The 25,688-nt window shown below is 40.2% G+C and overlaps 2 protein-coding genes across 2 annotated transcripts; one reads left to right on the top strand and one right to left on the bottom strand.

Annotated features, from left to right (window-relative positions):
• Window positions 1-7,861: 7,861 nt before the first annotated feature.
• LOC102269804 (olfactory receptor 1M1-like) lies at window positions 7,862-8,904 on the bottom strand. The gene is given in 2 exon segments (XM_014482972.2): window positions 7,862-8,136; window positions 8,139-8,904. Coding segments are annotated over 2 exon segments (1,041 nt in total).
• Window positions 8,905-23,689: 14,785 nt separating this feature from the next.
• On the top strand, window positions 23,690-24,607 carry LOC102267275 (olfactory receptor 7G3). Its single transcript, XM_005909854.3, has one exon. It carries the CDS (start codon window positions 23,690-23,692, stop codon window positions 24,605-24,607), a length of 918 nt encoding a protein of 305 aa, XP_005909916.2.
• The last annotated feature ends 1,081 nt before the right edge of the window (window positions 24,608-25,688 follow it).

Genomic DNA, 25,688 nt, shown 5'->3' on the forward strand with positions numbered 1-25,688 from the left:
AATTATATTATCAAATTATAATTTTATTAAAATATAAAATATCCAATTAATACTCAAATTAACTGAATTGCCTCATGATTTTTTAATAATTTTCTCACATTAGAATCCAAATAATATCCCTATATTCCAATTGGTTGATAGCTGCTTAAAGTCCTTTCTAACCTATAGGATTTTTTTTTTGTTTCCCCTCTTGTATGTGATTCTTGGAATTTATTTGATGAAGAAATGGTCTGGATTTTGCTGATTGCATTTGTGTGTTATTGTTTCAAATATGCTTCTTGTAAGTTATAATTATAAATTGATGTGTAGATCTAGATACTTGATCAAGTCCTGGGTTCATTTTTTGGGGAAAGGATACTTTATAGTGATGTTGTGGAGTGTCCTGAGGAGGTTCATACTTTTTTTTTCAGCTTTATTGACACATAATTGACTAATAAAATTGTAATATGTTTAAGTACACAAAGTGAGACTTCTTCACTTTGGTTCTTCACAGTGATTAAGACAGCGTGCTTCCAATGAAGGGGGCATGGGTTCGATTCCTGCTTAGGGAACTAAGATCCCATATGTCATGCAGTGTGGCCAAAAATAAATAAACAAGTAAAATAAGAATGAAAAGTTTGAATTAAAAAAAATACAGGAAGCAATAATTTTATATGCATATACATTGTGAAGGGCTTTCCTAGTAGCTCAGCTGGTAAAGAATCCACCTGCAATGCAGGAGACCTGGGTTCCATGCCATCCTCTGGAGGAGGGCATGGTAACCCACTCCAGTATTCTTGTCTGGAGAGTCCCCGTGGACAGAGGAACCTGGTGGTCTACAGTCTATGAGTGGTCAAAGAGTCTGTCATGACTGAAGACTAAGCACAGCATAGCACTGCACATTGTGAAAGGATTTCCACTACCAAGTTAATTAACATACCCATCACCTCACATATCCCCCCACCCTTTTCTTAGATTCTAAATGTAAATTATACCATGAAGTAGTTTTTTTTTTTTTCTCATTTCATTTAGCATAATGCCTTCCAGGTGCATTTTTTTGGGTCACAAATGGTAGGATTTCCTTCTTTTACAAGACTAAATAATGTTCTATTGGACATATATACACCACATTTTCTTTATCTTTTCATCTGTCTATGGGCACTCTTTTCATACCTTGACTATTGCAAATAATGCTGCAATAAACATGAAAATACTGAAATTTCCTTGAGATGGTTTCATTTCCTTTGGATGTATTCTCAGAAGTGGAATTTATGTATTATATGTTAGGTCTACTTTTCATCCTGAATTAGGGTCTGTGCTGGACTTTCATTGTAAAGAATCTGCCTGCAAGGCGGGAGACCTGGGTTTGATTCCTGGGTTGGGAAGATCCCCTGGAGAAGGAAATGGCAACCCACTCCAGTAGTCTTGTCTGGAGAATCCCATGGACAGAGGAGGCTGGCGGGCTACGGTCTATGGGGTCGTAAGAGTCAGACATGACTTAGCAACTAAACCACCACACCACCAGGGTGTGTGTTACATCTAATGATTGACATCATCGTTTTTTAAATACAAATTTATTTATTTTATTTATTTTATTTTTTTATTTTTTCCAATTTTTTCCTTATATTTTATTTCATTCTATCTCTCTTTTTTTTTTTTCTCTAATTTTATTTTATTTTTAAACTTTACATAATTGTATTAGTTTTGCCAAATATCAAAATGAATCCACCACAGGTATACATGTGTTCCCCATCCCGAATCCTCCTCCCTCCTCCTCCCCATACCATCCCTCTGGGCCGTCCCAGTGCACCAGCCCCAAGCATCCAGCATCATGCATCGAACCTGGACTGGCAACTCGTTTCCTACATGATATTTTACATGTTTCATTGCCATTCTCCCAAATCTTCCCACCCTCTCCCTCTCCCACAGAGTCCATAAGACTGTTCTATACATCAGTGTCTCTTTTGCTGTCTCGCATAATCGGGTTATTGTTACCATCTTTCTAAATTCCATATATATGCGTTAGTATACTGTATTTATGTTTTTCCTTCTGTCTTACTTCACTGTAATTGGAGGCTAATTACTTTACAATATTGTATTGGTTTTGCCATACTTCAACATGAATGCGCCATGGGTATCCATGTGTTCCCCATCCTGAACCCCCCTCCCACCTCCCTCCCCGTACCATCCCTCTGGGTCATCCCAGTGCACCAGCCCCAAGCATCCTGTATCCCGCATCAAACCTGGACTGACGTCATCTTTATACAAGGAAGGAGGGGTAGGTTTGAGGCACACAGACACACAGAGAAGGGTCATGTGAAGATAAACAGATTTAGGATTTATATAGCCCCAAGCTGAGGAACACCAAGGGTTTCCTGCTGCACTACTATTTTTCATAGCACCCGAAATTTTACATTTCCGCCAATAAAAGTTATTTTTTTCTCTTTGTGTGTTCTGTTTGGTTGTTTTCGTCTGTTTGTTTTAATAACAGCCATCCTAATGGGTGTGAAATTTCATTGGGGTTGATTTGCATTTCATGTGGAGTGCCTTTTCACATGCTTACTGGTTATTTGTACATTCTCTTTGGAGAAATGTCTATTTAAGTCCTTGCCCCATCTTTAATTGAGTGTTTAGCTTGTTATTGTTGTTGACATGTAGGAATTCTTTATGTGTTCTAGATATTAATTCCTTAGTAGATCTATGGTTTACAAATGTCTTCTCCTATTCCATGAGCTGTCTTTTTATTTTGTTCATAGGGCCCTTTGACATTCAGAAGCTTTAAATTTTGTTAAAAATTTTTATTGGAGTATAGTTGGTTTACAATATCATGTAAGTTTCAAGTATACAGCAAAGTGAATCTTATATGTATGCATATATCCACTCCTTTTTTCATTCTTTTACCATGAAGGTCCTTACAGAGTACAGTTCCCTGTGTGATAGGTCCTTATTAGCTGTCTATTTTATATATAGTAGTGTATATATATCAATCCAAATCTTCCAGTTTATTCCCTGCCACTTATGCCCTGGTAACCATAAGTTTGATTTCTATATCTGTAACTTTATTTCTGTTTTGTGAATAAGTTCATTTGTACCTTTTTCCCCCAAGATTTCACATATAAGCCATATCATACGATATTTGTCTTTATTTGTCTGACTGACTTCACTAGGTACTGCAATCTCTACATCCATCCATGTTGCCGCAAATGACATTATTTCATTCTTTTTTATGACTGAGTAAAATTCCATTGTATATCATTGTATATATACCACAACTTCTTTAGTCCTCTGTTGAAGGACATTTAGGTTGACACCAGGGTCAATCTATTGTTAGTATATAGAAATGGAACTGATTTTCATGTACTGCTCTTATATCCTTCATGAACTGTATAGTTTTGCTGAATTTGTAAGTTCCAATAGGTTTTTTTGTGTGGCATCTTCAGGGTTTTTCACCTATAAGATTATGTCATCTATGAACAAACATCATTTTACTTTTTTCTTTCCCAATTTGGATGCCTTTCATTTCTTTTTCTTGTCTAATTGCTCTTTGTAAGAGTTCTAGTGCTATAGTGAAAGAAGTAGTAAAATCAGGCATTTTTGTTTTTTTCCTTACGTTAGAGGAAAAGCTTTTGGTCTTTCATCATTGAGTATGGCAGGACTGATGCTGAAGCTGAAGGTCCTATACTTTGGCCACCTGATGTGAAGACCCAACTCATTGGAAAAGATCATGATACCGGGAAAGATTGAGGGCAGGAGGAGACAGGGGCAACAAAAAGTGAGATGGTTGGATGGCATCACTGTCTCAATGGACAAGAGTTTGAGCAAACTTAGGGAGATAGTGAAGGATAGGGAAGCCTGGCATGCTGCAGTCTACGGAGTCCAAAGAGTCGGACATGACTTAGTGACTGAACATTAAGGATGGGGTGGAGGTGGAGGGGGTCAGGATTGGGGACACACGTACACCCATGGCTGATTCATGTGAATGTATGGCAAAAACCACTACAATATTGTAAAGTAATTAGCCTCCAATTAAAATAAATGAATTAATTTACAAGAAAAAAGAAAAAAAGAACAACAATCCCACTCATGACACCTTGATTACAGTCTATAAGAGAGCTTAAAGCAAAGTCATACTTGGTCCACAGAAATTATGAAATAATAAATGTGTATTATTTTAGCTGAACTACATAGTGTACTTACAACACTTGCAGAATTTATCCAAGATTGAGAAAGGAAAGAAAAACTTAAATGAGAAGTACATAGAGAGACTTCCCTGGTGGCCCAGTGGTTAAGAATCCGCCTTCCAATGTAGGACTTATGGGTTCCATCCCTTGTCCGGGAGCTAAGATCCCACACGCCTTACAGCCAAAAAATAAAAATGTGAAACAGAAGCAATATTGAAACAAATTCAATAAAGACTTCAAAAATGGTCCACATCAAGAAAACATCTAAAAAAGAAAAGAAAAAAAAGACACGGACAACTCCTAATCCAAACTTGTTTCTGACTGCATATTTAGCTTCCTTCATCTAGCACGCTGTCCTTGCATTATGGCTTTCATGTCCTTCTCACTATCAGTATTTGGTTAATTAAAATTTTTTTTTAAATTGTTATTTCCCCTGCTGCTGCTGCTGTGTGTGTGCTCAGCCAAGTCTGACTTTTTGTGACCCATGGACTACTGTAGCCCACCAGGCTCCTCTGTCCATGGAATTTTCCAGATAAGAATACTGGAGTGGGTTGCCATTTCCTACTCCAGGGGATCTTTCTGTCCCAGGGATCGAATCCAAGTCTCTCTTCTCCTACATCGGCAGGCAGATTCTTTACCACTAGTGCCACCTGTGAAACTTGTTTGGGCTAGTAATGGTTGTTTTGTTTAATTTTATTTTTTTAAAGAAACATCAGTAAACTCTGTTTTGTTTTTAATGTTCAGAGCTTGGAATTTTATCCCATGTATACATTCATGATAATTGAAGGAAAGAGTACCATTTTAAAATTTCTGGCCTCTAAAAGTCATTGCCCTACAATTAGGAGAAAAGAGTTGATAAACTCTCATGCTATCTTTTTGTAGACATGGGGAAAAGCCTTTACTTTCTCTTGTTTAATGCTTTGTGCCCAGTGCTAAGAAAAATAGCCCTCATGGAATAGATATTTGGTAAATGTTTGTTGAATGAATGAATGAAGCATATATTGGGGTCAACAAATGATTGAAGTTGATATCAGAATGACGAACAAGACAAATCTCTCCCAGAGCTCTGATTTTTATTTATTAACAAGCAGAAAATATTCTGGAAATCTTAGGTTTTTATTGGCTGATGGAACGTCTCCTTCCATAGAGAAAAAGGTGGTTAAATCAGTGCTTTACCTCAAGTTGTATCTATCTGTATCAGAGGGAGAAATATTCATAAAGATTCTATGAGTCCCCATATTGTGATCATTTTTCCTTTTTTTTAAAAAAGGTATTTTTAAAAAAATGTGGACCATTTTTTAACGTTTTTATTGAATTTGTTACAATATTGCTTCAGTTTTGTGTTTTGGTGTTTTGGCCATGAGGCATGTGGGATCTCAGTTCTCTGACCAAGGATTGAACCCACATCTCCTGCATTAGAAGGCGAAGTCCCAACCATCTGACTGCTGGGGAAGTCCCTGTAATCACTTTTAAAGTCACTGGCAATTCAAACCCTCTCCCAGCCAACACTGTAGAATGGTAATTTCTATTCATGTGGCAAGAGAATAGAGGGGAGTTAGGAAGAAAGAGTACTGTGGTTCAACTTTTGCCTGTGTTGTTTGTGTGTGTCTGTGTGTGTGTTATTCTAAAAGGGCATGGCCAGGGACTTCTCTGGTGATCCAGAGGCAAAGACTCTATGCTCTCTCTGAAGGGGGTCTGGGTTTGATCCCTGCTTGGGGAACTAGATCCCACATGCCCCAACTAAGACCCAGCACAGTCAAATAAATACATAAATATTAAAAAAATAAATAAAAAGGCATGATCAGATCCATGAGTGCCCCATGGGCAAACTTTAGCGTTTTTAAATTTTGGATTTTATCCATTAGAATATTACCCACCAAGTGCATTTTCACTTTTCTCACATGTACCCTTACTAAGAGAGTACTAAGATGCGACTGCAGCAGGTCTGTTGATTCAACTGATACATTCTAATTTAATTTTCATGAAAGGAAAATACAGAGGCAAACTAGATGTAGGATTCTTTAAAGCCATTCTACTAAGGATGACATCAGATTCTTAGCACCTTTTGAAAACTTCTGACCTCTGCAAAGTCACTGTCTGCTTTACTTTAGTTGTAACGCTCCATATGCATAATAGGATTACTCTCTAATAAAGTGAGACTTAATGCTTTCATAGGAGATTTAGAGTGACTAGATGAGACATAGAAAAGAAACAAAGCGTAGTGTTAGGCACAAGATAAACTCATAATGAGTAGCTCTCATTTCTGGTTTGGGCTTCTCTGGTAACTCAGCTGGTAAAGAATCCGCCTGCAATGCAGGAGACCTGGGTTCAGTCCCTGGGTTGGGAAGATCCCCTGGAGCAGTGCATGGCAACCCATTCCAGTATTTTTGCCTGGAGAATCCCCTTCCCTGGACAGAGGAACCTGGCGGGTTACAGTCCATGGGGTTGCAAAGAGTCAGACGGGACTGAGCAACTAAGCAAAGCACAGCTCATTTCTGGTATAAGCAGTGTTACCACTTGGATACATTTCACAGGCATATATGGCAATTGAGGCATGCCAAAGCTTCCCTCTGGTTTAGAGATTTATGATTCAGTTGACTGGTATTTTGCTCTTTGTCTATGAGATATACACCAAAAAATAGTATTTCCTCATTTCCTTAGGGCATGGTCTGAATCTCTTTCTCCCTTGTGTCTTGCACAACTTTTATCCAGCACAAGCCTTCATGCTCCCCATGAAGACAGGATAGGAGTGGGAGGAAGGGGGCTGTACAACTCATCCCCATGCTCCCCGACTTTAGTCCTTGGAAGTCAAGTTAACTGGCTGGTTCTTTGGATTGGTCTTTGGACTGGTTCTTTAGGTTGATCCTAAAGCCCTCAGTACCTGGCACCTCCCACATCATTCAGCGTAACTGGACTTTTAACTTCACAAATGCATGCTTCACTCTTTCTCTTGCTTTCTTACCTTTCCACAAGTTGTTTTGTCTTTCTGAGACGTTCTTTCTCCTCATTTTGCCTGATCAACATATTCTCATCCTTTGGGTTTTTGGATCACCTCTCCTGGAAGACTTCCCCTAAATCTCCCTCAGACTCTGTTGTATGTTCCTATTGGATTCTATCCTTCCTCTCATGTTTATATTCCATTCTACTACAACTAAGTGTACAATATCCTCTCCCACACTCAGCTGTAAACTCCAGACTATTGGGATCTTATCTCTCCTGCTCATATTTCCATGAGCAGCATTTACATCCAGCCCAGAATATGTACTTAATAAATATTTGTTGAGTGTTCAATGGTTTCAAAACCAGGGTAAACCCAAGCTGGTAGGGCTACGCTGATCTTCTGGGTGATAGCATGAGGTTTACCTAAAAAACACCCTTTTTGGTTTCAGTATTGGAGAAAATGGGCTTCCCTGGTGGCTCAGTGGTTATGAATCTGCCTGCAATGCAGGAGATGCAGGAGATGCAGGTTTGATCCTGGGTAGGGAAGATCCCCTGGAGAAGGAAATGGAAACCCACTCCAATATTCTTGACAGAAAAATCCCACAGAGGGAGGAGCCTGGTGGGCTACAGTCCATGTTGTCACAAAGAGTCAGATGCCACTGAGTGCGTGCACGTGCACTCACACACACACACACACACACACACTTGAGAAAAAAATAGTTATAGGACCCTCCTGATGTTCCCTTTTAAACTTCTGCAATTCAAAATTCAGAATGGCTGCACTTCCAACTCTTGTAATTCCATACACTTGTCCAGGACCCTAGATTTTGAGGTCCTGCCCCTAGGAAGCTCCCAGATGACCTTGTGGTCATGAAGATGAGATGATTTTTTTTTCTCATGAGATTCCTTAAGGCCCTCTTTAGGTCTCTGTTCCTCAAGCTGTAGATAAAGGGCTTCAGCATGGGGGTGAGGGCAGCGTACATCACACCAGAGGCTTTCTCCTTCATGGCTGTGTAGACATATGAAGGACACAGACCCCAAAGGTAGTCATATAAAGGAGGGCAACCACAGAGAGGTGGGAGCTACAGGTGGAAAAGGTTTTCCTCCTGCCTTCTGCAGAGGGCAACTTCATGATAGCCACAATAATTTGAACGTAGGCAGCCAGAATGCAAATGAAAGGCATGGCTATGACCATCCCTGTCACAATGAGCACAAAAATCTTGTTCACAGAGGTGTCAGTGCACGAAAGTCTGAAGAGCAGGGTGAGGTCACAGAAGTAGTGAGGCAACTCAGTATTGCCACAGAAAACCAGACGGGCCATCAGGAGGATGTGGGTGAGGGAGATGAAGCCAGAAAATACCCACGGGCCTCCAACCAGCAGGACACAGAGGCGTGGGCTCATGATACTATAGTGTAAGGGGTGACATATAGCCATGAACCTATCATAAGCCATCACAGCTATTAAGACACTGTCCATGATGCCAAAGAAATGAAAGAAGTACATTTGTGTCAGGCAGCAGGAATAAGAGATGGACTTGCTCTTGATTTGGATGCTCACCAGCATCTTGGGGACAGTGTCAGTGGCCAAGCAGAAATCAACCAAGGAGAGATTGGCCAAGAAGAAATACATGGGGGTGTGGAGGTGGAAGTCTGTGCTGATGGCCAGGATGATCAACAGGTTCCCCACTACAGTGACCACATACATGCAGAGAAACAGAGCAAAGAGGAGAGTCTCCTGTTCTGGCTTTTCTGAAAGTCCCAGGAGGATAAACTCAGAGGAGTTGGTTTGGTTGTCTGGTTCCATGGGTATGATTCTTCTGGAAGTATTGAAAAGGGAAAGTTACCTGAATGCTAGGACAATTATTCTGGCAGATTAAATAATTTTATTCCAAGTGTATTCAGTCAGTTCAATTGCTCAGTTGTGTCTGACTCTTTGAGACCCCATGTACTGCAGCACACTAGGCTTCCCTGTCCATCACCAATTCCTGGAGCTTACTCAAACTCATATCCATTGAGTCGGTGATGCCATCCAACCATCTCATCCTCTGTTGTCCCCGTCTCCTCCCACCTTCAATCTTTTCCAGCATCAGGGTCTTTTCCAATGAGTTAGTTCTTTGAATCAAGTGGCCAAAGTATTGGAGTTTCAGCTTCAGCATTAGTCCCTCCAATGAATAGTCAGGACTTACTTCCTTTAGATGGACTGGTTGGATCTTCTTGGAGTCCAAGGGACTCTCAAGAGTCTTCTCCAATACCACAGTTTAAAAATATCAATTCTTCAACATTCAGCTTTCTTTATAGGCTAACTCTCACATCCATACATGACTACTGGAAAAACCATAGCTTTGACTAGACAGACTTTGTTGGCAAAGTAATGTATCTTGCTTTTTAATATGCTGTCTAGATTGGTCATAGCATTTCTTTTGAGGAGCAAGCATCTTTTAATTTTATGGCTGCAGTCACCATCTGCAGTGATTTTGGAGCCCCCCAAAATAAAGTCTGCCACTGTTTCCACTGGTTCCCTATCTATTTGCCATGAAGTGATGGGACCAGATGCTATAATCTTAATTTTCTGAATGTTGAGTTTTAAGCCAACTTTTTCACTCTCCTCTTTCACTTTCATCAAGAGGCTCTTTAGTTCCTCTTCACTTTCTGCCATAAGGGTGGTGTCATCTGCATATCTGAGGTTATTGATATTTCTTCTGGCAACCTTGATTCCAGCTTGTGCTTCAATCAGCCCAGTGTTTCTCAAGATGTACTCTGCATATAAGTTAAATAAGCAGGGTGACAATATACAGCCTTGACGTACTCCTTTTCCTATTTGGAATCAGTCTGTTGTTCCATGCCCAGTTCTAACTGTTGCTTCCTGACCTGCATACAGGTTTCTCAAGAGGCAGGTCAGGTGGTCTGGTATTCCCATCTCTTTCAGAATTTTCCACAGTTTGTTGTGATCCACATAGTCAAAGGCTTTGGCATAGTCAATAAAGCAGAAATAGATGTTTTTCTGGAACTTTCTTGCTATTTCGATGATCCAACAGATGTTGGCAATTTGATCTTTGGATCCTTTGCCTTTTCTAAAACCAGCTTGAACACCTGGAAGTTCATGGTTCATGTACTGTTGAAACCTGGCTTGGAGAATTTTAAGCATTACTTTACTAGCGTGTGAGATGAATGCAATTGTGCGGTAGTTTGAACAGTCTTTGGTATTTCCTTTCTTTGTGATTGGAATGAAAACTGACCTTTACTATTTCCTTAATAGTATATACACAAACAGAACCAATGTTAAATAGGCCATACATAAAATTAGCCCTTAGTGTGTGCATTTGTAGGGTACATTCACCATAGTACCGCATGTATATATACAGGTAATATATATCTACCCGTATATGGAAACTACATTTTTGAGCTTAAATGTAGTATCAATTAGGAGAGGGGTAAAGCAGTGCCTTTAAATATAGATTTAAAAAAAAGAACTATAATACAATAACAATAAAAAATATGTTGAGGTAGGGTACTTGAAATTAATGTGAGCCAAGAAATGTTCAGGGAGAAGGTCAGTGTAAAGAATTATTCACAGCAAAAAGTTTTTCACTTCTGAGCCTTGCTCCTCAAGAATCTGAACTGCCCTGTGATCACATGAGAGTAAAAGAATTTGACTAATGAGAAGCTTTGGATATTGAACCCCCAAGAGACAGAGAGACTGCAAATAAGTCTGCCTTTGACCACCCCACTCAAAAGCCCTCCCAGGTCATGTGAAACACACCTGACGCTAGTCACAAGGACCATCATTTTTGCCCAGGAGCCCGGTGCTTCACTGTCTTTCTGTGCTACTTGAATGGACCCAGAGCCTCCATTTTCCTCCTTCACATCCAGGGAAGAACTGAATGTCATCACTTAGTGTTGGCACCATGCGCTTTGGAGTCCTCTGTTTCGTGTTCTGCAAATAGGGACGGGCATTTGTTTAGCAGTCGATCTGGGGGCAGCTATGAGGTGAGTTCCTGAAGAAGATGAGCAGAGCTGGGTTACCTGGGAGGGGCTGCTAATGGCCCATCAATCTCCCTGGTCTATTTCCTTGTACCTTTGCACTTATGTGTGACTGTCTCTCATTCTGCTGATCTACTCTGATCCCAAAGTCCAGGGACTTTTTCCATCCTCAAGATTAATCTGCTTGCTCAACCTGAAGAATGTTCTAAACTTCTCTTACATGCCCTTTATTACTTTGTCAAGGGGCAGAGGGGTGCACCCAGCTTCTGCTTTCCTTCCCATTGCTGGCTCATGATACCACTTTATAGAAGAAAAGTTAGTATTGAAAATATTTCATGATTATGAATAATCTAAGAAAGAAGAGGTGGACAATGAAGCAGATCCCAGTCTACTGGTTTCTCTTTAGCAATGTATGAAATATCTTAAAGTGCAGAGCGCCATAGAATACATAAGCATCTATCCATGCTTCCAGGATTAGTAAAATTTTTGTTTTCTCATCAGAGCTCTTTTATTTATCTATTTTATTTTTGGCTGTGCTGGGTCTTTGTTGCTTCTTGGGCTTTTCTCTGGTTGCAGAAGCAGGGGCTATTGTCTAGTTGTGGGGCTTGGACTTCTTATTGCAGTGGCTTCTCTTATAGAGAATGGGCTTCAGGGTGCACAGGCTTTAACACTTCTGGTTCCTGGCTCTAGAGCACAGGCTCGATAGTTGTGGCGCACAGGCTTGGTTGCTCCTTGGCATATGGCATCTTCCTGGACCAGTGATTGAACCCATGTCTCCTGCCTGCTGCATTGGCAGGAAGATTCTTTACCACTGAGCCACCAGAGAAACCCCAGAGTTCTTTTATTAAATTAACAAAAATGTGAATAAATAGAATCTATCTTTTTTTTTAAATTTTATTTTATTTTTAAACTTTACATAATTTTATTAGTTTTGCCAAATATCAAATTGAATCCGCCACGTTCACTTTCATCCCCAGAGGCAACCACAATCTTGAATTTGGTTGTTCTCCATGTGTTATTTAAAATTGTTTTACACATTTCGTGTGTGTGTTTGGGTGTAAAAGGCAATAATGATAGTGCCCCACTATAGGAAAAAGGATAATTTAAATAGTGATGTAATAAGACATAGAAGCAAGGTAAGATAGTTAATGAACCAGAAAAAGCTGTACCAAGACATTAAACACTATTTTAAAATGCAAAATTCCATGTACAATGTGTAAAGAGTAAATGCAGAACAAGAATATAATTTATGAGTACTTAGTCATCATATTAAAATCAGAGGAGAATAGTGAACACCAAGTTCATTATCATGATTCCCTTTGGGAATGAAAAATAATTGAGGATATGAAAAAAAAATTCTTTAAAATATCTACCTCAAATTATGGCAATATATTTTAACGTACTGGTCCTTAGCGGGTGGACTTTGTTATCTGTACTTTTTTATGCTTGCAATGTTTCATAATAAGAATTGAACTTTTAATATTTTGTTATTTTAAAGCATTTAAATTGTATTGTGATATAGATGTCTTTAGGGGCAAATTCTTTCTCTGAACTTTTTATTTGGGTTGATATATCGAAGTCTAACTTATTCACTTTAATTGTGACATGTTTTATCATGTGTCCATGAGAAAGGAGCATTAATCACTGATGTCATTTGAATTATGCACTCCTTTTTCTCCGGGGTTTCCCTGGTGGCTCAGATGGTAAAGGGTCTGCCTGCAATTTGGAGATGTAGGTTTGATCCCTTGGTCAAGAAGATTCCCTGGAGTAGGAAATGGCAACCTACTCCAGGATTTTTGCCTGGGGAATTCCTGTTTCTCTATCTAAGCAAGATTCCCAACAGGAGTTTCAGCGTATCCATTTTTCCCTGAAAATTACAGTTATCATGCTAAAGATACTCTTCCTTTCTCCTCTCTTCCTTTGTCTTACTCTTCCAATTACTTTTCTTCTATAATAAACCATGCCTGGTGGTGCCACTCGTGTCCATTGCAGAAACAAATCACAATAAGTAATATTAAGAGTGTCTTGTATATAAAACACTGTACTTGTGACTTTTGTCTGCTCATCCTTCCTGCATTCCCGTAAGGTTTCATGATGGTTCTTATTGTCCAAATGGGATTGGGGCTTCTCCCACAGTTGAAAAAATTTCCTCGTTTACAGAGCAAGTGCTGGAGACATAATTAAACTCAGGAGCAACTGAGTCAAAATCTTTAGTGATGCTGTTACAGTTGCTGCTGCTTCTGCTAAGTCGCTTCAGTCATGTCCGACTCTGTGCGACCCCATAGACGGCAGCCCACCAGGCTCCCCTGTCCCTGGGATTCCCCAGGCAAGAATACTGAAGTGGGTTGTCATTTCCTTCTCCAATGCATAAAATGAAAAATCAAAGTGAAGTCACTCAGTCGTGTCCGACTCTTAGTGACCCCATGGACTGCAGCCTACCAGGCTCCTCCGTCCATGGGATTTTCCAGGCAAGAGTACTGGAGTGGGGTGCCATTGCCTTCTCCAGTTACAGTTGCTAGCTTTTATAATTTAATGTTAAGAGCACATATTTTGTCATTGTTGAAGCAGAGTTTACCGAGGGCCAATCAGTTCCAAATATCAGTATCCTGATGAGCTATTCGAGGTTTTCCAGGTGGCTCAGCGGTAAAGAATCTGCTTGCCAGTTCAGGAGACATGGGTTCAATCCCTGGGTCAGGAAAATCCCTTGTAGAAGGAAATGGCAACCTACTCCAGTGTTTTGCCTGGGAAATCCCATGGACAGAGGAACCTGGCAGGCCAAAATCACAGAGTTGGACACAACTTAGCGACTAAACACAACAATTAAACTCAGAGTGAGTTTAGTTACGACAATGGAGCTATTCCTGTCATAAACTTTTTCTAAAACATCGGTTCACCAGAATATTTGAGATAATCATTGATGCACCCAGGACACAGTCAAATACCTCTTGCATGTTTCAGGTGAACCAACGGTTATATTCTTAGGAACTCACCATAACACAGAAAGTTGGAATGCTCTTGAGTTCATCCTGATATATAAAGGATTGTTTTGGGAGCAAGTGGGCAAGGCTTCCTGACCTAGACATAGATGGGGCACTTACAGTCATAGAAGAAAGATGTTCTGAAGTGCCATGCTAATTTTCCACATTTCTTTTCCTAATATTGTCAGTTTTTATACAACAGAGACAGATGTGCCCCCAACAAAAGCAATATGGAACCAATCATATTGCTGAGTTTGATTATTTCCGTGTGTATGCTCAGTCGTGTCTGACTCTTTGTGACCATGTGGGCTTTAACCGGCCAGGCTCCTCTGTCCATGGAATGTTCCAGGCAAGAATAATGGAGTAGCTTGCCATTTCCTACTCCAGGGGATCTTCCCGATCCAGGGATCAAACCCGGTTCTCCCACACTGCAGGCAGATTCTTTACTGTCTGAGCCACCAGGACGCCCAATTATTTCCATGAAAGTGAAAGTGTTAGTCACTCTGTCCTGTCTGACTCTTTTCAACCCCATCTGAACCACCAGGGAAGCCCCATAGTCTACCATAAAAAGAAGGAAATGAACGCAGGGACAGATCTCACTGGCTGGGCTACAATGGAAGGAAAAACAAAAAAGAAGAGGAGAAAGAGATTTACAAGTAATTGTCCATTAATGGAGATAACGGACATCTCTTAAACTTGTTAGTTTAAGATCTCCAGGGGATCTTCCCAACCCAGGGATTGAACCAGGGTCTCTTCCCAACCCAGGGATTGAACCAGGGTCTCCTGCATTGCAGGCAAATTCTTTACCATCTAAGCAGCTATATGCATACATAAATCCCCTCCTTCTCGACCCTCTCCCACCACACCCATCCTATAGCATCCTTCTAGGTTATTACAGAGCACCGAGCTGAGCTCCCTGTGCTACACAGCCAGATCCCACTAGCCAGTTACTTTACACATTGTAGTGTATGAATGCCAGCGCTACTCTCCCAATTCTTCCCGCCTTCCCCTTCCCCCACTGTGTCCACATGTCCTTTCTCTACATCTGCATTTCTATTCCTGTCCTTCACATAGGTTCGTGTATACCATTTTTCTAGATTCCATACATGTGCATTAATATACAACATTTGTTTTTCTCTTTCTGACTTACTTCACTCTGTACAACAAGGTCTAAGTTCATCCACCTCACAATAACTGACTCAAATTCATTCCTTTTTATGGCTGAATAATATTTCATTGTGTATATGTACTACAACTTCTTTATCCATTCATCTATTGATGGACATATAGGTTGCTTCCATGTCCTGGCTATTGTAAATAGTGCTGCATTAAACATTGGGGCACATGTGTCTTTTTTTAAATAATGGTTTTCTCTGGGTATACTGGGGCTTCCCTGGTGGCGCTAATGGTAAAGAACCCACCTGCCAATACAGGAGACATTAAGAGATGCAGGTTCGATCCCTGAGTCAGGAAGATCCCCTGGAGAAGAGCATGGCAACCCACCCACTCCAGTATTCTTGTCTGGAGAATCCCAAGGACAGAAGAGCCTGGTGCGCTACAGTTCATGGGGTCGCAGAGTCAGACACCACTGAAGTGACTTAGCACTCATGCATGCAGAGTATAATAAGCCATTTTTACTGATTATATGTTAAGTTCCACAGTTATCAAGGTTTCCAGGTATCTGAATGTAGGATTCTCACTTTGCTTTTTCTATTTTAAGACTGATTGACAATTGTCTCCCTCTTCCTACTGTTGTTGTAGCAATTCTTCTGTCAAGCAGACTGGACACTTGTGTTGGGAGATTTTATCTTCCTCACTCCAGGACTGTGCTTTAACACGCCAACAGATTGTTGCTTTTTAGTTAATTTTGCCTTCATTTAAAAAATGCCATGCACTTTCTATTTCCTGCAATTCTTCTTTTTTGGAATATATAAGTAATCTCATCGTATTATATGTTAAATACTCTTGGGAGAAAAGAGAGTCTCATTCACATAATAGCTTATGTTTTCAAGTAGCATATTTTTTTTTTAAAGAATATTTATTTATTTTTGGGTACACTGAGTCTTCACTGCTGCACACAGCCTTTCTCTAGTCGCAGCAAGTAGGGGCTACTCTCTGTTGCTGTGCACAGGCTTCTCATTGTCGTCGGCTTCTCCTGTTGCAGGGCACAGATTCTAGAGCATGGGCTCTGTAGTTGTGGTGCACGGGCTTCGTTGCTCTGCAGCATGTGGGATCTTCCCAGACCAGGGATCGTATCCAAGTCCCCTGCATTGGCAGGTGGATTCTTAACCACTGGACTCCCAAAGTCCTCAAGTATCATATTCTAATCTTGATCTCAGGTTCTGAGTGTGGACTCTTTCCTGTTGCTGTCACATCTGGATACCACCCTTGTGGTCAGATGTTAGAAGAGTTTCAAAATCAGGGTAAGGATTTATTAGGTGGAAGTTTTCAAAGGCAAGTGATGGAATTTGGTCAACCCTTCCTGATACATAAATCTGTACTCCCCGACGCTTGCATCACCCAGTGGCGGGAGTTCAATTCTAAAGTCTGGAAACCTGAGTGCGAATCACTTCACCAGCTCTTGCTGGAGTGCCAAGTATTTTGCATCCATACCTCATACCGTCATCTCACTTTACCTTTATTTTTCCATGGGGCCATAGATAAACAGGAGGATGTTAGAAGAACCTGATTCATAGGTCAACAGAGAATAAAATTAGTTAGAATGACATATTGACAATGTACGAGATTTGCCATAGTACCTCCTTGCCAAGATTTGGTATTGATTCGTATCAGTTTTTTTTTTTCATGTTTACCAATTTTGTGCTTAGTTGCTCAGTCACGTCAGACTCTTTGTGACCCTATGGACTGTAGCCCTCCAGGCTCCTCTGTCCATGGAACTTTTGAGGCAAGAACACTGGAGCAGGTTGCCATTTCCTATTCTAAGGGATCTTTCCGACTTAGGGATCGAACCCACGTCTCTTGCATCTCTTGCACTGGCAGGTGGATTCTTTGCTACTAGTGTCACCTGGGAAGCCCCCTTACCAACTGTATTGAAGTATAGTTATAGTACATCACCCACTGTAAGCGTATGAGTCCATGATTTCAGTAAATTTATAGAGTTGTGCGATTATCAGCATAATCCAGTTTTAGAACATTTCCATCACTTGGAAAAAGCTCCCTCATTGCCTTTCACAGTTAATGTTCACTCCCACCCTTACAGTTTGACCAATACTTTTCTGCTTTCTGTCTCTATAAACTTGTCTTATGGGGACATTTCATATAGATGGAATCACATAATATGTAGTTTTTTGTCTCTATCTTCTTTCACTTAGCATAAAAGGTTCCCGTTCATTCATAACATGTATCAGCAATTTGTCCCCTTTAACTGCTTCATGGTATTCCATTGTTAATGATATTCCATTGTATGGAAATACTTTTTTCCCCCTCCATTCTTCGGTTAATGGGCATTTGGATTCCTTCTACTTTTCACTACGGTGAATGATGTTATGAGCATTCGTATATGTAAATGTCTATGTGAACACATGTTTGCATTTCTCTTGGGTAAATGCCTAGGCATGAGACTGCTAAGTCATATAGTATTTGTTCTTAAATTTTTAAGAAATTTTTTGTGGCTGTACTATTTTGTATTCTCAGCAACTCCAGTTTCTCCACTGAGTAGTGTCTGCTTTATTATAATAATAATAATAATTATTATTATAGTCTATGTAATGGGTGTCGTAGTGGCATCTCACTGAAGCTTCATTTGCATTTTCCTAATGACTAATGATATTCAGCACATTTTTATGTAATTTTTTGACCATTCATGTATCTTTTTTTGAGAAACATCTATTAAGAATCTTGTCCATTTTAAAAATTTGAGTTACTTGTCTTTATTATTCAGTTGTAAGAGTGCTTTAAATTTTTTAATATAAGCTCTTTATCAAACAGTTGCAGAAAGAATTTGTGAGAATGAGAAAAGTGCTGAAAAACTTTACCACTTTACACTGTGCTAGTGGTAGTGTGAGCAGTTAATAATACATTTATTTCAGTGATACCTGTTAATGCCATTATTTTTATTTATTTTTTTCTAACTACAATTTTATTTTATTTTTAAACTTTACAAAATTGTATTAGTTTTGCCAAATATCAAAATGAATCCGCCACAGGTATACATGTGTTCCCCATCCTGAACCCTCCTCCCTCTTCCCTCCCCATACCATCCCTCTGAGTCGTCCCAGTGCACCAGCCCCAAGCATCCAGTATCGTGCATTGAACCTGGACTGGCAACTCGTTTCATACATGATATTTTACATGTTTCAATGCCATTCTCCCAAATCTTCCCACCCTCTCCCTCTCCCACAGAGTCCATAAGACTGTTCTATACATCAGTGTCTCTTTTGCTGTCTCGTACACAGGGTTATTGTTACCATCTTTCTAAATTCCATATATATGCATTAGTATACTGTATTGCTGTTTTTCTTTTTCTTTTTTTAATTTAATTTAATTTAATTTTTTTTTTTTACAATTTAAAAATGCTTTAATAATCATATCAGAGATCAGATCAGATCAGATTAGTCGCTCAGTCGTGTCCAACTCTTTGTGACCCCATGAATCGCAGCATGCCAGGCCTCCCTGTCCATCACCAAGTCCCGGAGTTCACTCAGACTCATGTCCATCGAGTCAGTGATGCCATCCAGCCATCTCATCCTCTGTCGTCCCCTTCTCCTCTTGCCCCCAATCCCTCCCAGCATCAGAGTCTTTTCCAATGAGTCAACTCTTCGCTTCAGGTGGCCAAAGTACTGGAGTTTCAGCCTTAGCATCATTCCTTCCAAAGAAATCCCAGGGCTGATCTCCTTCAGAATGGACTGGTTGGATCTCCTTGCAGTCCAAGGGACTCTCAAGAGTCTTCTCCAACACCATAGTTCAAAAGCATCAGTTCTTCGGCGCTCAGCCTTCTTCACAGTCCAACTCTCACATCCATACTTGATCACAGGAAAAACCATAGCCTTGACTAGATGAACCTTTGTTGGCAAAGTAATGGCTCTGCTTTTGAATATGCTATCTAGGTTGGTCATAACTTTCCTTCCAAGGAGTAAGTGTCTTTTAATTTCATGGCTGCAGTCACCATCTGCAGTGATTTTGGAGCCCCCAAAAATAAAGTCTGACACTGTTTCCCCTGTTTCCCCATCTATTTCCCATGAAGTGATGGGACCGGATGCCATGATCTTCGTTTTCTGAATGTTGAGCTTTAAGCCAACTTTTTCACTCTCCACTTTCACTTTCATCAAGAGGCTTTTTAGTTCCTCTTCACTTTCTGCCATAAGGGTGGTGTCACCTGCACATCTGAGGTTATTGATATTTCTCCCGGCAATCTTGATTCCAGTTTGTGTTTCTTCCAGTCTAGCGTTTCTCATGATGTACTCTGCATATAAGTTAAATAAACAGGGTGACAATATACAGCCTTGATGAACTCCTTTTCCTATTTGGAACCAGTCTGTTGTTCCATGTCCAGTTCTAACTGTTGCTTCCTGACCTGCATACAAATTTCTCAAGAGGCAGATCAGGTGGTCTGGTATTCCCATCTCTTTCAGAATTTTCCACAGTTTATTCTGATCCACACAGTCAAAGGCTTTGGCATAGTCAATAAAGCAGAAATAGATGCTTTTCTGGAACTCTCTTGCTTTTTCCATGATCCAGTGGATGTTGGCAATTTGATCTCTGGTTCCTCTGCCTTTTCTAAAACCAGCTTGAACATCTGCAAGTTCACGGTTCACATATTGCTGAAGCCTGGCTCGGAGAATTTTGAGCATTACTTTACTAGCATGTGAGATGAGTACAATTGTGCGGTAGTTTGAGCATTCTTTGGCATTGCCTTTCTTTGGGATTGGAATGAAAACTGCCCTTTTCCAGTCCTGTGGCCACTGCTGAGTTTTCCAAATTTGCTGGCATATTGAGTGCAGCACTTTCACAGCATCATCTTTCAGGATTTGGAATAGCTCAACTGGAATTTCATCACCTCCACTAGCTTTGTTCACAGTGATGCTTTCTTTTTTTTTTTTTTTCCTAATTTTATTTTATTTTTAAACTTTACATAATTGTATTAGTTTTGCCAAATATCAAAATGAATCCGCCACAGGTATACATGTGTTCCCCATCCCGAACCCTCCTCCCTCCTCCCTCCCCATACCATCCCTCTGGGTCGTCCCAGTGCACCAGCCCCAAGCATCCAGCATCGTGCACCGAACCTGGACTGGCAACTCGTTTCATACATGATATTTTACATGTTTCAATGCCACTCTCCCAAATCTTCCCACCCTCTCCCTCTTCCACAGAGTCCATAAGACTGTTCTATACATCAGTGTCTCTTTTGCTGTCTCGTACACCGGGTTATTGTTACCATCTTTCTAAATTCCATATATATGCGTTAGTATACTGTATTTATGTTTTTCCTTCTGGCTTACTTCACTCTGTATAATAGGCTCCAGTTTCATCCACCTCATTAGAACTGATTCAAATGTATTCTTTTTAATGGCTGAGTAATACTCCATTGTGTATATGTACCTCAGCTTTCTTATCCATTCATCTGCTGATGGACATCTAGGTTGCTTCCATGTCCTGGTTATTATAAACAGTGCTGCGATGAACATTGGGGTACACGTGTCTCTTTCCCTTCTGGTTTCCTCAGTGTGTATGCCCAGCAGTGGGATTGCTGGGTCATAAGGCAGTTCTATTTCCAGTTTTTAAGGAATCTCCACACTGTTCTCCATAGTGGCTGTACTAGTTTGCATTCCCACCAACAGTGTAAGAGGGTTCCTTTTCTCCACCCTCTCCAGCATTTATTATTTGTAGACTTTGGATCACAGCCATTCTGACTGGTGTGAAATGGTACCTCATAGTGGTTTTGATTTGCATTTCTCTGATAATGAGTGATGTTGAGCATCTTTTCATGTGTTTGTTAGCCCTCTGTATGTCTTCTTTGGAGAAATGTCTATTTAGTTCTTTGGCCCATTTTTGATTGGGTCATTTATTTTTCTGGAGTTGAGCTGTAGGAGTTGCTTATATATTTTTGAGATTAGTTGTTTGTCAGTTGCTTCATTTGCTATTATTTTCTCCCATTCTGAAGGCTGTCTTTTCACCTTGCTCATAGTTTCCTTTGATGTGAAGAAGCTTTTAAGGTTAATTAGGTCCCATTTGTTTATTTTTGTTTTTATTTCCGATATTCTGGGAGGTGGGTCATAGAGGATCCTGCTGTGATGTATGTCAGAGAGTGTTTTGCCTATGTTCTCCTCTAGGAGTTTTATAGTTTCTGGTCTTACGTTGAGATTTTTAATCCATTTTGAGTTTATTTTTGTGTATGGTGTTAGAAAGTGTTCTAGTTTCATTCTTTTACAAGTGGTTGACCAGATTTCCCAGCACCACTTGTTAAAGAGATTGTCTTTAATCCATTGTATATTCTTGCCTCCTTTGTCAAAGATAAGGTGTCCATATGTGCGTGGATTTATCTCTGGGCTTTCTATTTTGTTCCATTGATCTATATTTCTGTCTTTGTGCCAGTACCATACTGTTTTGATATGTTAATGCCATTATTAACTACAATGCTTATAGCACAGTTTTGTGATAAGAATTCAATGAGGCATAAATGGAAAGGGAGAAGAAAGGATAGAATTTGATGACCATTGAAAAGGGAGTGGTTGAACTGAGTTTTGGACATGAATTCCCAGAGCACTGAGAGAACACAGATGAGTCAGGCCATCATTTTCCCCATTAAATGTGCTGGGTCTGCTCCAGCACGTGAATGAGTTGATTTTCTAGTCCCGCATTGATCTGGGCTCCAGAAGACTGGTCTTCAAAGTAAAACCTAATCCAGCAACAACAACATTTAGAAATTTGTTAGAAAGGCAGATTTTGAGTCCCATGCCCAATCTTCTGAATTTCATATTCTGAGTGTGGGGCCAGCAATATGGGTTTGGACAGACGCTCCAGTGGATTTTGATGCAAGAAACAGTTTGAAAAACTCTACTCTAAAGCCCATGTTTAATATGCATATGGTTTGTGTGTGTGTGTGTGTTATTTTATTTTTGGGCTTCCTAGGTGGCTCAGCTGGTAAAGAATCTGCCTGCAATGCAGGAGACCTGGGTTCGATCCCTGTGTTGGGAAGATCTTCTGGAGAAGGGAAAGGCTACCCACTCCAGTATCCTGGCCTGAAGAATGCCATGGACTGTATAGCTCAAGAAATTCCAAAGAGTTGAACACGACTGAGTGATTTTCACTTCACTATTTTATTTTTAAAATTTTATTGGGGTATAGCTGATTTACAATGTTGTGTTAGTTTCAGGAGGTGTACAGCAAAGTAAATTAGTTATACATATATTCATTCTTTTAAAAAATATTTATTTACTTATTTATTTTTGGCTGTACCAGGCCTTAGTTACAGCACACAGGCTTTAGTTATGTGGTGAGGGTTCCAGGGTGCGAGGACTCAGTAATTGTGGGGCATGGGCTCAGTAGTTGTGTCTTGGGGGCTTAGTGATCCAGGGGCATATGGGATCTTAGTTCCCCAACAAGGGTTTGAACCCATGTCCTATGCATTGGAAGGTGGATTCTTCACCACTGGACCATCAAGCGGAGTCCCTATCCACTTTTTTTTTTTTTAGGATTCTTTTCCCATATAGTCATTACAGAGTACTGAGTAGAGTTTCCTGTGCTATACAGTAGATCCTTATTAGTTATCTATTTTTATGTATAAATATATATCATTTAGCTATCTATAAAATAGATACTAGTTTATATAAAATAATGTGTATATTCCTGGAGAAGGAAATGGCAACCCACTCCAGTATTCTTGCCTGGAGAACCTCATGAACAGAGAAGCCTGGAGGGTCCATGGGGTCACAAAGAGTTGGACATGACTTACGACTGAACAACAGTGTGTGTGTGTCAGTCCCAGTCTCCCAATTTATCCCTCCATCCCCTTTCCCTATGCTTGATTTTGTTTTCCCTGCTTGCTGGTTGGAAGCTTTGGAGGATTCCCAAGGAATAAGCTATACATTGTTCCATATTTTATTTCTATTAGTTGGTACAATGTGGGAAAGAATAAATTAGTTTAGAGGGAGTACAGAGGACAGAAAGAAAAGAGGTTGAGAAAGTAAGACTAAAAGAGGGACAGAAGGTAAAGAAAAAGATGAAAAATATTTTCAGTTCAGTTTACAATGTAGATGTTATAGTGTTCTAAAAGAATGGGTTCTTGTACATCAATTATGTGTCCTATCACATGTATTTGTTCTTTTTTAAAAAAAATTTTAGTTTAAATTGGAGTATAGCCGATTAACAATGTTGTGATAGTTTCAGGTGAACAGTGAAGATACTCAGCCATACATGCACATGTATCCATTTCCCCCACACTCCCCTCCCATCCAGGCTGCTGCATAACATTGAGCAGAGTTCCTTGTGCTATAGAGTAGGTCCTTGGTTATCCATTTTAAATATAGCAGTGTGTACCTGTCCATCCCAAAGTCCTTAACTATCCCTTCCCCCCCAGCAATCATAAATTCGTTCTCTAGGTCTGTGAGTCTGTTTCTGTTTTCACATGGTGTTTTTTTTTTTTTTTTTCTCATCAGACTCAGCCACAACATGGAAACCAAAAACCAAACAGATATAGCAGAATTTCTCCTCCTTGGTCTCTCAGAAGATCCAGAACAGCAGCCCCTCCTCTTCAGTCTATTCCTGACCATATATCTGGTCACTGCGCTTGGCAACCTGCTCATCATGCTGGCCATTGGCTCTGACTCCCACCTCCACACCCCCATGTACTTCTTCCTCTCCCACCTGTCCTTCACTGACCTCTGTTTCAGCACCACCACAGTCCCCAAGATGCTTGTGAACATTGAAAGGCGGAGCAAATCCATCAGTTACACAGGCTGCCTCACCCAGGTTTGTTTTGTCCTCTTATTTGCAGGCCTGGAAAACTTTCTCCTGGCAGCGATGGCCTATGACCGCTATGTGGCCATCTGCCACCCACTGAGGTACGTTGTCATCATGAACCCCTGCCTCTGTGGCCTGTTGATTCTACTCTCCCTGGTCATTAGCAGTGCAGATGCCCTGCTCCACACTCTGATGGTATTCCGACTGTCCTTCTGCACAGAGCTGGAAATCCCCCATTTCTTCTGTGAACTGGATCAGGTCATCAAGCTGGCATGTTCTGATACCCTCATCAATAACATCCTGGTATATTTAGTGACTAGCATATTGGGTGGTGTTCCTCTCCTTGGCATTATCTTCTCTTACACTCAAATTGTCTCCTCCATTCTGAGAATGCCCTCAGCTGGTGGGAAATATAAAGCCTTTTCCACCTGTGGATCTCATCTCTCTGTGGTTTCCTTATTTTATGGGACAGCTTTTGGAGTGTACATTAGTTCTGCACTTACACACTCTTCCAAGGAGACAGCAATAGCCTCATTGATGTACACGGTGGTCCCTCCAATGTTGAACCCCTTCATCTACAGCCTGAGGAACAGAGACATGAAGCAAGCCTTGCGGAAACTTATCTGAGGAACATCTTTTGTAGTTGTGTCACCTACCTTGTACTTGGGCTCCAGTATGAGTCAACAAACAAGAATAATAGGTTGGACCAAATGCCTGACTCTTACTTCACCAAAGTGCTGCAGTGATGAAATTCCAAAATAACTAAAACAGTTCAATTTAGGCTTGAAAACTGACTTTGCTCTTCTCTAATATTGAGATGTTTAAAAATGTGTGATTTTTTGGTCAGGTTCTATCAAATTAGAACCTGAATTAGGCATTCTTTCTATAGTGATACTGAGGGGAATGTTTTTAGGAGAATGGTTGGGATAGAAAGAGGACACTGATTACAAAATATTGTAATTATGTGAAGGGATGGATATGATCATTATTCTGGCTGCAGTAGTAATTTCATTAGGTTTATATATCAAATTATCATGTTAATTTCCATTGATTATCTGTTTTACATAGCCAGTGGAAATTAACAGGACAATTTGATATATATACCTAATGAAATTATAACATTGATATATGGCAGAAATGAAACCAATATTGTAATGCAATTATACTTCAATTAAAAATAAGGGTAATTTAACTTGTCATGTTAAACAACTCAAATGAATATATATTTTTTACTTACTTATTTATTTTATTTTGGCTGCACTGGGTCTTCATTGCGGCCTATAGGCTTTCTCTGGTTGTGGAGCATGGAGCCAGTTGCCCTACTACCTGTGGGATCTTGGTTCTCCCAGCAAGAATTGAGCCTGTGTCCCATGAATTGGAAGGTGGATTCTTAACCACTGGACCACCAGGGACGTCCCAGTATGTATTTTTAAAAAGAGGTGGAGAGGAAAACATAGTGTCCTCTTAGCGTCTCGGGGTGAGACAATTAGTTAACATGAATTTGGGAAAAAAGAAGGAATTTATCAAACTAAGGTCCTTTTTTGTTTGTTTCCTTTCCTATGCAAAAGCTTGTAGTTTCTGGTAGCTTCCTTGTTTATTTCTTGAAGATTTTTTTTTTTTTTACTCTCAGTTCAGTTCAGTTCAGTTCAGTCGCTCAGTCATGTCTGACTCTTTGTGACCCCATGAATTGCAGCACTCCAGGCCTCCC

This window comes from Bos mutus, chromosome 7 (genome assembly GCF_027580195.1).
Source record: "Bos mutus isolate GX-2022 chromosome 7, NWIPB_WYAK_1.1, whole genome shotgun sequence".
In the NCBI taxonomy this organism is placed as follows: Eukaryota; Metazoa; Chordata; class Mammalia; order Artiodactyla; family Bovidae; genus Bos; species Bos mutus.